General features: G+C 39.6%; 1 protein-coding gene across 4 annotated transcripts in view; it reads right to left on the bottom strand.

Annotated features, from left to right (window-relative positions):
• The window catches only part of CRAMP1 (cramped chromatin regulator homolog 1), a 51736-nt gene that overhangs the window by 5846 nt on the left and 31188 nt on the right, over nt 1-14702 (bottom strand). For all 4 annotated transcript variants that reach the window (XM_069809534.1, XM_069809533.1, XM_069809532.1 and 1 more), the window contains exons 11-20: nt 12820-12997; nt 9353-9534; nt 8612-8686; nt 7292-7373; nt 6458-6562; nt 5257-5435; nt 4603-4683; nt 2993-3227; nt 2535-2699; nt 1773-1918 (exon numbers count right to left, since the gene is read on the bottom strand). In XM_069809534.1, coding sequence (XP_069665635.1) covers nt 1773-1918; nt 2535-2699; nt 2993-3227; nt 4603-4683; nt 5257-5435; nt 6458-6562; nt 7292-7373; nt 8612-8686; nt 9353-9534; nt 12820-12997 — 1428 coding nt within the window. The remainder of the gene's footprint in view (nt 1-1772; nt 1919-2534; nt 2700-2992; nt 3228-4602; nt 4684-5256; nt 5436-6457; nt 6563-7291; nt 7374-8611; nt 8687-9352; nt 9535-12819; nt 12998-14702) is intronic.

Here is a 14702-nt window from a genome sequence, read left to right on the forward strand (position 1 = left end):
CACTGCACAACATGTCTGGGCAACCTACTCCCCTGCCTGACTGTCCTCAGGGTGAAAAAGTTTTTCCCTATATGTAGTCAGAACCTTTGTCAATTCAGCTTTTGCCTGTTCCTCTCACCACGCATCATCACTCCGTGAAGGGCCTGGCTACATCTTCATCAAGTACTGGCAGGCAGTTGGGGCCCTCCTGCCCTGAAGCCTTCTCCAGGTTGAACAAGCCCAGTACCGTCAGCCTTTCCTCACAGACAGGTGCTTCAGCCCCCTAATCACCTTGGTGGCCCTCTGCTGAAGTCGCTCCAGTTTATCTATGTCCTTCCTGTATCTGATGCTCAAAACTGGTCACAGTATTCTAGACATGGTCTCACAGCTGTTGAGTAGAGTGGGATAATCATCACTTTGTTCAATATACTGCCTATGCTCCTGTTAAAACAGCCCACAACGCTGTTGGTCTTAGCTGCCACAGAACATCCTGGCTCATGTTCAGCTTGCTGTCTATCAAGATGCCCAGGTACTTCTCAGCAGAGCTGTTTCCGAAACAGTCAGTCTCCAGCCTATATTGCTATCAGCGTTATTCCTTCCCAGGGGCAGGACTTTGCGTTTGTCCTTGCTGAATTCCACAATGTTCCTGCAGCTCATTCCTCCAGTCTGCCTCTGTCCCTCTGAAAGGGAGCTCTATCCTCAAGCGTATCAAAGCCTTAATAACTGCTGTCTTCACTTTACCCCTTTGAAAGACTTCGAAACAGAAGGATAATTCTACCAACAGAGAAAATAACTCAGCAGCATAGCACCTTTTGCCATTCTCTCAGGTAACTTAGTATTAACCATTTCCTGCTTCTTCCTTCTGGACTTATTTATTTTTTTCTACCAGTTCTCCAACTGTACTGTAGCTGCATCAGTATTAACCTTTCTCTCATTGCGGCAGTACACTCCCCCCCAGCAGGAAACGAAACTTCTCCAGGCAGGGAGAAGAGAAAAAAACCCCTAAACCCTAGAGGCCGCAGGTTGAAATTTGAACTGACCAATTGAGACATGCCAGGTACACTGAGGTGACCTTCTTGGCCAATAGGGATTAAACGACCACAGGTCAGATTCGACAAGGGTATAAACGGGGTCCCACCGGAGGACATGTTGGAATCAGTCCTCCTCAGAGAAGCAGTCTGCAGTCAGGGACTCCCCCTTGGGTCGAGGCACTGCCTGAGGTAACTCCTCAAGGGAGAGAGCCCTCATCTTTTAGGTGAGTCATATGCGCGTTTTGGAGCCATCATTTTAAATCTTAAGAATTCTTAAGTCAGCTGTGTAGTATTAATTCCCTTTACATCATTGAGCCTGTGGTTTATAAAATATTACTGGAGTTCTAAATAACTTTTCTATTGAAGAACAAATCTGTGCTTTAACGCCTGTTGGATTTGATTGTGCGTGCACCCGTAATAGTATTTTCTATTCCTGCTCTACAAAGCAAGACACACAAACCAGAAGGATTATGACTCACTCTGTCAAAACAAAGATATGTCCAACAACACAAACATGACCTCCCCCAGCAAAAAGAACCTGGGTCAAAGGTGCTCACAACAGCTTCTTGCACCAGCTCTGGTGCTGTATAACCTCAAGTCATTTTACATCTTTCCGTTAAGACTGTAACCCTGTTTTACTAAGCTAAAGTGCAAATGTCAAAGTGTCTTTGCCTCGAGTATCTCTGGAAGGTATGATGGACAATATACAATAATATGCACTACAAAAGGAAGCAGACAGCTGAATGTAATTTGATGACATACCTCTGCTACATCTGCCAGAGACCGTGACACAAAAGAGTCCCGTGAGTTTCCATCCAGAAGGCTGGGTCCCAGTAAGGAGGTGCCACTGGTAGTCCCAACAGGAGTTGGCAACATTTTTCGTCCCTTCTCGGGGGAGATGAAACTTGCTATAAAGACAGTAAGTCACTGCACTGAGTGTTTGCAATTGGGAGCATAAAGAGAAGGACAAGGAAATAGAAAACGGAGGAGAAATCATCTATTTCTTCTGTCTCTTAAAAATTATGTGTTACCAGCATGAACACCATCAGCACACTGCTAAGAGTACAGAGACTCATTACACCGGTCCCATTAAATATTAATTAAAAAAACCCACCAAACAAACTCCAAACAAACCCAGTGATCTCATGTCTTTGAGATTATGCTCACCAAGCACAGAACGAAGCCTATTTTTCCAACAGCAGAGCCAAGAGCATCTTTTCCTTTTGGCAGAACAGCCAAAATGTCTCAACCTAACTGATGAGTCAGGCTCCAAACAGACTACAAAGAACTGCCAAGGAATTATTTGCCCCAAGGTATGGGCCCCAATCTACCAACAGGATCTTTTCAGGAACAGACTTGTAAAGAGAAAAAAAAATGTATTCAAGGCAACACTGTTGAAATGAAAGCAAGAAGTAAGGGAAGAATTCTACAAACGTCCTACTGGGTTTACAATTTTCCAAAGGATTCACTTCTAATAAACAGTGCTCCCCCCCCGCCCCCAGTTCTCTGCATCCTGACACTTACAAAACAAGCTGCTGAGAGACGAGTCTGTGGAGTCATTGGGGTACCACTGGGGATCATGGCTGGGAGAGGCAATCCAGTTCTGTTGAGGACTACTGGATGGGGACGGAAGACTTTTGGAGCTGTCACTGCCGTTCAGCTTTGCAGGAGAGAGAGAAACACCTTCACCTGTAAGCCAATGTCAGGAATCACTGATTCAGTCAATGCGGTAAAGTTATAGGATACTGCACCAATTTCTGTTTAGAAAGGGAAAAAAAAACCCAAAACACCAAACACCAACAAACAATAAACCCTCCTATATATGTTAGAAAATAAAAGCCAGGCACATAATTTTATTTCCAACAGGTATTAAAAAAGACCCAACCCAATAACTGCTTCCTGGAAAAGTTTCTGCTGACATGTGAGATGACAGGATTTCTTTTTTAAGGTAATAGGAAGACTTTACCTAAGTTCAGACTTACTGTATTGACCAGAGCTGATAGCTATTTCAATGATGGAATCACTGATTTGAGTGGCAGGCTCTCCTTGAGAAAGCACGTCTTCAGGTGGTCCAGGCAGAGAAATATCCAAAAGAGCAGAAACATTGGGAGGAGAGAGCCGGGTACTGGAAGCCTCTGATGAGGGAAGTGGAGGGGTGGAAAGACCATTTTGGAGGGGAGCCTTGGACAGTTCTGACAGAGAAAGGACTGATGTGCCCTGTTTCAAGAAACAAGAGTTAACTGTTCATAGATTTATGAAGGACTTGGAAATCTGTCTGAAAAGCAGCAGCTTAGCTCCTAAGCATCAGATTAAAATCAGACATTAAGGGGTGGGGGAAAAAAAAAAAAAAAAAAAAAAAAGAGAGGACCAATAATTCAGCAGATAATATTTCTAAAATTTTAGGAATATATTATTTATATGATAAATTTGTATTATTTTAATGAAAAATATCTGTAAGCGTGAACAAACATGCTTCAGCCCACATCCTGCCAAATCATCTGACAAAATATGGGTCTGTAACATTCCAAAGAATGTTTAATACAGCCTACGTAACAGAAACAAACATAATAATAAAATTAACATGATTTTGATGAACCTACAGATAGTTCTTAAGAATTAAGTATTAATTTGCCTTTGTGTAGGCAAAAAACCTAGAATTGCTTGGAGAGTATATAAATATTTTAAACTGCTAACTCACTCCTCTTTACAGCCAGACTTCCCAAAACTCAACTGATCTTTTTTAAGGAGTCTTGTTATTAGTACCTCATCACAGAACTGTTTGTGATTTTTTTCTGATGTAGTACATAAAAAGTTGTCCTGAGAGCAAGAACCAGAACCTAAGGCCCCATTACCACAAATAAATGCCTAGTAGGTTCATGTCCTAACATCTGTGCTGTAAAAAAAAAAAATATTCCTCTCCCTTATGCTTTCCAGTCAAATTAATTTGACCTCTTTTGCATGTATCTGTCACAGGAAGGGTGGAAACTGCTTCCACTGAAAAAAAGAAAAGCCTGTATCTGAGACTTAAGTATCTCACACAGGTCCTGCATCCCACTGGAGAAGGAAGTTGGGGATAGGACAACAACACTCTTACAACTTAGGTGCTGCCACAGTTACTTTTAAAGTATCTATGTCTTATTGGATCTAGCATAAAGAAAAGTGATTCTCTGAAGAGGATGCTGGCATTACAATCATGCTTCTTGTCTTAATATTCCTCCTTCAGAAACATACAAGCAGCAGGACTGCCAATTGCTGAAATTTTTCTTTGTTATGTCTAAAATACACACATGATATAGCAGAGCAATTATAAACTTCTCCACTATATCAAGAAATACATAAAAACTGTTTGCCCTTCAGGTCAGAGATGGTCAGCTTTGCTTTGCTTTTTTAGAGAACAGCACCCACATAAATTTAAGGACCCTTCCTAAATTTCTTTCTTTAAATTTCTTCAGATGCTAGAGGTTTCAATTTCCACAAAACAGTATGAATGGTGTACAATTACCTGGGAACAAGGGGTTTTAACTAGTAATACCATTGGTGTTTTCAGAACATTACCCATTTCATATAACTGTTCTTTCAACACATACTCTACCTGGAAACCATCAGGAACTGACTCCTGCTCATGCCGTGTTGGTAGGCTGATGAACGGAACCCGACACCCAGGGCCTGAGCCCTAGAAGCACAACAGAAATCATGTGAGTGCCAAGTGTTTACATGACGTGCTGCAAATATAGCTGGGGAGGCAGGAGACAAGTGCCTATCACCATTTATGCATGCTTTTTTTTACTATCATGCCTTTCAAAATTGTCCATTAACTCCCTGAGAAAATGACACAGACTAACATGTATCTGGGTCTCAATAAAAGAAATGGCAAGGAGAAGTCACAGTTTCCATTCCAAATACATCCCTAAAAGTCCATATTTTGCCCCAGATTCCCTCTGGAATTACTGCTTATTGAAATGCTACTGTTTCTTTTCAAGCCCAGATTTCTGGATAGCCAACTTCAACAGTCTCACAGCAAAAGCTATTCTATAGGATGGAAATCTGTTCAATGTGATGATGATTTGATCCCTCAACCCTGAAATACACACTACACAACATAGATTGGGTTTGCCATGATAAAAGCGTCCAACAGCAAGCTTCAGGAGAAAGCTGACTGAAGAGTCATTAATAACACAGCTTTTTTACACAGTCAAAGAGCAAGACACTTAAGTACTTTAAAAAAGCATGCTCAAGAGACTCTGACCTCTACAGTAGTGATGGAGCCTCCGTTCTGATGCGCTACTGTTGACTCCTGCCCTGTTACCACTGTGGCCACTCCGTCTGGTGACAATGGAGACACACCTGACAAACCATCTGCATCCAGGACAGGCACAGGGCTACCAGGGATAATACCAGCACTTTTAGCTGCCAAGTCAATAGCACCTTTTGTGAAACAAATAAGCAAAAAAACACATTACAAGCCTTTTCTTCAGGCGATTACTTTGTTGTGACTCATCTAAAGGATGATTTTTTTAAAAAATTGCCCAGAGTCAAAACTTAACACATGCAAAAAGTGAAAGTGGTAATTATCTGATCAGCTATATCAGTTGTTCCTCTTCACAAAGTGTAACACTTCTTTCAGCTAAAATGTTTAATTTTTCTGCCCTGTTCCAACATGTTATCAGGTATATCAAAACAGTTTAGAGAAACATCCCAGTTCTCTCCACTGCCCTTTCCTTCTATTTTTTTCTTTTTGTCCTGCAAATTGTTAAGTATTTGGTTATGCAATTTCTAGAAATTTCCTATAGTTTACTAGATGAAACTCTAAAACAATGCAGCCTTATTTTGTTACCTTGTATCTCTAGCAGCCATTTAGACTCTATATAAAAAAAAGCATGTCCTTGCAGGGTCAACCTCACCCAGATCTTTTACAATCCACTTAAACCATCTGAATGTCTTCCCATCACACAGAATCCTCCAAGTAAAACATAGAGGCAGTCATTGTTTTCACCTCAGTAGTCATTCTAATTATGGGACCCATTCTTTCGTTGCAAAATGAAGTATTTGCTTGGGGTACACCAGCATGTTTTTTTTCTTGTAGACTTCATAATCCCACATTAGTAGATAAGATGTTTATAGTTTCTTTCAAATACATCACAACCCTTTTTCAAAGTAGTCTTACAACAAAACACCACAAAAGTGCTCAACTGTGGTTACAAATTCTAACCCCTTGCTTTGCCTGCAGGTCAGACACAGTGAAGGAACCTAGTTCAGACTGTCCCACCACTGACTGCTCCCTTTCTGCAGTCACACAAAGCCACAGAAAGTAAGATATCATTAACGCAGACGTTTTCTTTAACTTCCAAAAGCACTAATGATTCTACTGAGGGAACAGAAACCAACAATGTAACATCATACAGATCACAACAGACTGTGACTCACATTCTGTTTAAGAAATGACTTACTAGACAGATGGTTGGTAGCCTGTGTTGGAAGAACTTTGGGCACAATTGGACGAGAAACAGCAGCTTTAGTCAGTGAGGACTGGATTGGCCGAAATGAACCTCTCCCTAGGGTGAAGGATTAAATACCTCTCAAGCAAATGAAATATAACATCTTTAAAGCACAGCACAACACAGTTCAACGGAAGCAAAAAATTCCAAGCAGTAGCAAGCTCTGGGAATGCAAGTAGTGGAGATGATGAAACAGACTTGAAATAGTAATGCAAGCTAACCAGTGCTTTACCACACAACTGCAACAGCAAGTGTTGCTGTGTTATTGAAGCTGCTTTCATTACTTTCAAAGAAGGTAACCTTTAAGGTCTCATATTGATTTTGAGATTTAAGCCGAGATGGGGGATCACCTGTACTACCATTGTACTCAAGTGTGTATCAGCAGAAAAGGAGAAATGAGCAGTATATTGATCATACTGTAAACAGTATCCCAGGTACTAGGAAAAGTCCATTATAAAATCTAGACAAATGATTACACCCTACAGAAAAAAATTCTTATCAAGTATTTTATTCCAAAATTTTGTCTCCTTTAGAGAACTCCTTACTATTCCCTGCTTTCAATACTGGGAAACGGAAGAAAAAAAAATGTCTATCATAACCATGACTTGCTTAACAATGATGCAGGAGAACAATCCCATCAACCTGTAGGAAGTGACTCAAGCAACTGGTAAATGACTCTGTGGTTTTGAAAGGGTATTTTCCTCTTTTTAGAGATTATTCCTTAATGTAGTTTTAAGGGACACTTCCCAGTCCATCTCATGGCAGCTAGAAGATACGCAGACTCACCTGTAATGGATGAGTTGGATAAAATAGAAAAGGAACAGACATGCTGGGACGGATTTCCAGATGGCCTGGGGAGCAGTGTTCTCTACGTGAGAGAAACAACAATAAACCAGAACATATTTAAACACAGAACAGAAGGTAAAGCTCATCTTCTAAGGCACAGAAGTTCACAATACCTTTCAGTATAAGTAGAGTATTTAAATGGCATGATTATCATGCAACACCCACAGCAATAATGTCTGTGTAATCTTGAGAAAGAAGCTACAGATAGGAATCACGTGTTCTCTCTGTAAACTACTTTAAGAGAAAATTTCCCCATGGACAATTCTCAGAGAAATACTAATTAGAACTATATTCCTTTCCAATTACACTTGCAGTAATTTTCAAATCTCCCCAAGAATTACAGCAGTCATCTTAAGGATGGAATCTTGTCTGTGTGCAAACTGATCTTCCATTACAATTGAACAAGTGTAAACTAATGAGGCAGCTGTATGTACTTGGGAGCTCTCAAAACAAATGGAATTGCATAGACCAGAATATCTCAGTACCAAAAAATAGTACCTATGTAATTTCTAGGTCTCCTACTTTTATACAGAGCAGGAGGGACAAAAGAGTATATTGAAACTTGGTAACTTTGTTTTCCCCGAACAAGCGTCCATTATTTTGGTTTTAGATTTCTTGTATGTTGTCCACCTGCCTGTGGTTTCACAGTGGCATGTGCCTTTTTGCTGGTTAACAGAGTAGTCTAAAGGAGGTTAGTGCCTGCCTACCACCAAAGTTCCATGACAACAGGCTACCTCTTACATAAATCTCTTTGCAAGTCCCCTTTTTTTCCAGAAATCATTGTTCTTTCAAATAGTGTTATGCTTTATTGTGCTACAGAGGTTTATAACCACCCCAGTTTAATAACCATTAGTGAGTAGGAAGCAGGAAAAAAATAGCTAAAGGGAGATCTTGTTGCAATAGCACTGACAGCTCTAACACTGACAGATCAGGACACCACATGAACACGCTGCTTGTGCATCAGTACCAGCAGGCCCAAACAGCAGAACCTGCTTTCCAAGGAGGGGTTTTTTTTTTGTTTTTTTTTCCAAACTACCTCCAGACTACTATTGTTGTTGACATTCCTCGTATAGGGAATATAACATAGCTGGTTACAATACAGACTAAAATGCTTCTTCCTTCATATGTTCAGCTTCACTTTTCCAGCAGATGTATGAAGGAAGTTCAATTCTTTATTTCAGTTAGGTGCAAATCACTATAGCTTTACTGATCTATTCAGAAAACAAAACAGGCATTTCACACTTTGCAAATTGTTCTGACCTGTACTACTAACGGCTTCCGTAAGTGCCTGTTCCGTAACTTCCTTGGCTTTGGCAAGAAGAAGTCTGACTGCATCTGGACAAGAACAGGAAACGCATTAAGAAGTATGTTAAGCATGCACACAGAGAATAAATTATACCCCCCAAACTCTGTTTTTCAATAAAGGTGTAACTATTTAAAATACTGTGTTTTGTTTTAGACAGGAGAATATTCTTTTTGCTAGAACATGAAAATTTTCCACCACAAATGTATTTTTGTAATTCTTGTTTTATGGAGATAAAGCTTTCTCCCAAAAAAACCATTTCACTACTTAACTACTGTTGCTTGCTATGAAGTTGTTACTGAGATTATATATATATATATAAAAAAATAAATAAAATTAGTGTTTCAACTAAATACAGCAATGAGATTGTATTAAAATTAGCTGCACAAGAAGAAGGGTATCAGTTTTGCTAAACCTGGCTAACATATTTGCTGGAGCAAAGACAGTGAACCAGTTTCATCAGGCTGTGTGATGGCATTCAGATTCAGGTCTGAAGAGGTGATGTCACTTCAAAGCATAGTTATACAGTCAAAATCTGACTAATCTCAGCTAATATAGTGTTATGCTTGAGCATCACTAGACGCACTGCTTCACAGGGAAGCCCATACTTTCTGATGAACCAAAAAACCCCTGTAATACCTACTGGAAGCTGGCTCAGGCACAATATGCTACTTTTTTCATTCGGTCACCTCACTTACACTGATTGTGTCTAAGTGCTGCCGGAAGGTCAGTTCTGCTTCTTTGCTAGGCAAGAACAGTTTCCCATGGCGGCTGTTGGGTGGTAGAGTTGTAGGAACTGCAAAGAGTCCACCATCAGTATCAGTGCTTCCAGAACTTGAAGGACCAGCCACCAAGAGAGGTCTAGGAAGGTTTCTCAAACCTAGAAGATTTTAACAGCAATTTAAATGAAGTTAAGTAAAACCAAAAAGAAATTAACTATTTAGTAACTGAAGGATCATACAGAGAGCTGGGACTTAGGGATTCTCGCTCTGCCACCATCTGTTTGTGATCTCAAATCATGAAACTCTTGATACTTCAGTCTTCCCACCTGCACGTTGACAGTATTTACCTGCTTCACAAGGATACTGCAAACATTCACTTGCTTTGAAATCCTTGGAAGAAGGGGGTTAAATACGATTTTATGCTACTAAAGAAACTAGAATTTAAGCACCCAGTTTTAAGCCCCACAAAAACTGTGTTAACCAGTTTATCTATTCAGCTTGTAGAAATACCTGAGCGCCCTTCCCACTAAACAAACTATATATCCACCACTCCTTCTGTGGAAGATAATACAAACAAAGACTCATTCTACAATGTTTATGTTTTATTTACACTCACCACCCCCCACCCCTTCCCAATGGTAATTCAAAGTGCAACCCCAATAAAATTATTCTGGTGACAGAGGAATGGAAGAGCAGGGATCAGTTTACCAAAAATATCTTCTAAAAGATGGACTGTCTTAGAAATACATTTGGCACATTGAAATAATGGCATCTGGTCTGAGTAAAACTTCTCCATTTACGTTTAACTTTACAAAACACTGTAGGATTTCACAGTGTTGTACCCACTCTGCAGGCATCCAGCTAGGATGAAAACCAGTATCATTACTATGTCATTCTGAGATAACCAAGAAGTGTACCTGCCTCTCTTCCACAGATGTGCTCGCTCCACATATAACACCGTGCTTCATTACAATAGACAACAACAGCTATTTTCACACTCACATTGCACCCATACATGTCATGATGCTCCAGCCTCTACTGCTGGGCTGGAGATCTCAGCTGGGAGGCAGCAGGCACCTGACTCACCCAGAGGGGGAAGAAGCAAAGTGGGCAATGATTCTTAGTCGTGCCTGCTGCCTCCCTGGGCAGGAAGACAATACAACACAAGCTTGGGCCACACTAATGCAGAACATCAAACTTTATTTACCAAAAAAATAAACCTCAGGGTTTTACTATCCTCCTATTTAAAAGGGGAAATTGCCACCTCCGCCCTGCTGCTCTAGATTCTGCTGGTTTTCCGAATGTCAGTTAAAATCACAGTGTGCCAATGTATCTAAAAATCAATTAAAAGCAGAACATATAAATTTGTGCCTCCTGCCTGACCAGGAGTTAGAGAGAATTGTAAAAGATAAAGTACATGATATTATCTTTTTAAAAAGCAATAAAGGGATGCTACTGTAATTATGTAATGATATTTTAAGCACTATAGGTGATGTTGTGTCACAGCTGTGCTTCACTTTTTCTAAATCTCTTTGCACGATTATCCTTTTTTTTTGTCTCTCCAGGTAGCTGTCTGGCCTTTGTGGAGCTGTCGGTTTGCCAATACTTTCACTACTTCTGGAGTGGACACAGGCTATCTTCTAATCTTTATCTTCTACTGAGAAGGCCAAATCAATTTATCTTTAATTAAAAAAACCCAAAAGATGAAAACCAAACAGCAGTTAGCACCTAGACAGACTCAGGACCAAAGTCTATGAGGGAATGCACCTAGAACACTCATCACCAGAAGTAACCTAGCAGTTTGCTTTCTGACAGCCAAATTACTGTAGTCATTTAATAGCACTGTATGTGAGGATACAAAAGAAGCTTGATAATTACTGTATACTAAAGACTGCAATCCAGACCACAAACAATCTCATTTTAGATCCAGAACACCCTTATCAGGGCTGATAAAAGGCATTCCATTTGTCTACCAAAACAACACAACTTAGGGTGAAGAGACCAGACTTGCTTGGGTATCCATTTGACATTCTGGAATGCCATTACCTGAGGCCTAAGCTGAGTGCATTACCCCAGGCAGAACTGCTGAGAAGCTAAACTAATTAACTAGATAGGATGTTGTACTGAACACATTTTTACTGTTCCCCTGTTCAAGCCAAACAGCTCAGCTGAAGCCAATTTGGCTATCTTTGGTACTGTACAAAAGCAGGAATACATAATCCGTATTTTTCACTTCCTGACTTTGCACTAAAGACTACATGCTTCATTATACGTTAAATCACAGTGCTACATGACTCTACTTGTAATTCAGTGATGTGAATCAAAGACTAACGTGGACAATTATGTTAGTTTTTGAATCAATGAAGCTCTGTGTAAACAGAACAGGTGTCCGTTTCTAGGGGATCAGATACAAAGTATTGTTATCTTCTTGCTGTTTCTGTCTAGAATCCTCAGTGGATGATCCTTACCTTTACTTAAAACGCTTCAGGAAGGATTTTCAAGGCATTAGGGAAGCATAAAGTACAATCTCATAAAAATGAATGTCGCAGACTAAGGAAGTTTGATTCTACTTGCAAGTCTGATTAAAAAAAGGTATGTCCTTCAAGCCTGTGTATCTCACTGAAAGATAACAATTTATCTGTTTGATCTATTAAATTATTGGCTTTTTAGTAGATATTTAAGTAAGCACATCCTTGTCTACAAGGAAGCACAACGAAGCTTCAAAGATAAAATTGCTATAATGCCATTTTAAAATGAAAACCACACAGAGCACCAAGTAAGTTTTACAGCATCAGTAAATTGCTCATGGTTCATTGCTTCTTACAGCACAGGTGTGAAAAGGACAGCACAAGAATCACAGTTGTTCCTAGTAACCCTGACACCTTCACAGACTTTATAATAAAATCATAAAACATTCACTGGCAAATGCAACAGGACTGAAGAACAGAACTGAAATTCTTGGTCTGCATGGCTAGGGCTCACAAGTTACAACAACGTACCTTCTAGTAAAAGAAAAGGTAATTCATAATCATTCCGTATTTTATAATGGCAGAATGGCGCAGAAAATTTCAGTAATTATTTTATCAACGAACTTTACACTATAAATTTACTCTCCTGCTCTGTAAGCCTTTACTCCCTTGAGATCCCATACCCTGTATCACTCAGCTGCTAACAAATGCTAGCATATTCTGTTAGGAGCCACTCATGAGAGCTCTTCTGGACCGTCAACTGTGTTATTGACATGCATTGTTTTTCAAGATTCAAAGTAGTATTGAATTTAGGACAACTGTAAGGCAAATTAACACATACCAATGTTCTTAAACAGTTAAGTTCGTAAGAGTAGGAACACTCATTCTCTCACTGTTACATTACTGGAATGTACTCATCGCTGTCTGAGGTACTAATGGTTTGATCTCTTGAAGTGGATTTTTATGAATACCCACCTGAGGAGCTGGAAGCAGCACCAGGAGAAAAAGTCTTGTTGTTGCGAAGGGCAGATTGATTTCGTGCACAACCTGGACTCCTGGTGCTGATGGCAATCACCTTTCCCGGAGGAGTCAGTGACTGCTCCTCTTGAGCAGGCTTTATAGGTGACGTGGCAACAGAGCTCATCTCGGGCATCTGAAAATGTACACACATTAAATGAATATTGTGTACTGTTACAACAAATACAGTGTTAAACTCATTCTACTTAGGAAGCTTTAAAAAAATAAATCTGACATACTACAATATCTTTAAGTACTCTAACCAATACCTCTGTGTATGTGTGGTGGGCAACTGAAATTCCCTTCCTGTGCATTTAGCAGTGTTAAATGTCATCAGTTCAATACCATTAATTTATGTTACAATCAGGTTAACCCTTAACAAGCTTCACGCTGTGCTGGACCACCCGAGGATAAAAAAAAAAAAAAAAAAAAAAAAAAAAAAAAAAAAGTAAAGACACAGATTTGTCACAGTAATGGAAAAGGTGTTGTTTTTAATTCAGTGCAAAACTAATTTTCATAAAGTCTAACCATCCAGAGGCCTCCTCTGGTTGGAAGTACACCTGGACAAAAATGTTTTGCTCCTAATTCTAATCAAGTAGAGACCAATAGTTTTGATTTTTTTCCCATCCCTTCTCCTATTTCATAGGAGTAATACAGCAATAACAAGAGGCACATGGCAAGGTGCTTTACTGATTTTCCAGGCATATCCAGTTATTTCATAAAGTTGTTTAAACATTTTTGTAGAAAATGCTCCCTTTTTAAGGGATCAGCATGTAACCACAGGCATAAAATTACCCCCACACACACTTGACTGCAATGCAATTTGCTACAGTATGTTTTATGCTGATAATCTTCATTTACAGGAATGAACCACAGCACAGTTGGCTGTTTTGGCTTTGTAACATATTGTCTTGAGAAATAGCAGGGATCTAGACAATCAATCCTTCCCCTGTCAAAGTACCCTGTGGCAAAAATATTATTGTTCCTGTCGTTATTTGATGAAATGCAGAGGATTTAAGAGATAGAACTTTCAAAAAGTCTACAGTACTTTCAATTAGGCAGTAAATATCACCCTCGCCTCTTGAATATTTATCAGTCCCACAACATTCACTGCTGTAAGAAGACTATCTCTTTTTCTGAAACACAAGTATAAAGTAGTATTTGACAAATACAAGGTTACATTACTTCTTTTTATTGCAATGTACAAAGAACTTTATTTTTCAGTAGCACTATGCTACTTTCATTAAGACACCAAGAGTGTTAAAGTGACAGGAAAACACTCGGAAATAATAACTGCTGTTTTTTTTCCCCCTCTCTTCTATCCCTCTCTGCCCCAGTCTGAGGAGATGTCCTTCTTTCTAGGTTGTGATTGCTTAATCATGTTATCCCTGGTTGTCACACATGTCACCAGAAGTAAGAGTGGATGCCAAAAGAGGAGACATTGTCACAGATATGTCTTTGGTCTTAAAGTCTTCACAGTTTAAACAAGGTCTATATCTGGAGCTGTATCTGAGCACAGATAGTTTTAAATTTATAAAATCCTACATTCTATGTCTATAATATCAGGATCAAAAGGACCTTTGAGGGGGGTTAACTCTGCACCAACAAAGAAAGATCAAAGAACTACATGTGTTTGGGAATAGTGATACATTTGCATCCTATGCTGGAATACAATGCAAATGGCATCTTTAATTCATCGTATCTCCACCACAGGCATTCAGTCACATCTGTTGAATTCAGTGTCTTTTTGGTCTTTAAAAGGATGTTTTACTAAGTTTCAATCAGTTGCACTTGGTGGAAGTGGCTGCCCAGGTATCATAGGGGCAGATTTTAAACATTGG

Source organism: Haliaeetus albicilla, chromosome 22, assembly GCF_947461875.1.
Source record: "Haliaeetus albicilla chromosome 22, bHalAlb1.1, whole genome shotgun sequence".
NCBI classification, from domain to species: Eukaryota; Metazoa; Chordata; class Aves; order Accipitriformes; family Accipitridae; genus Haliaeetus; species Haliaeetus albicilla.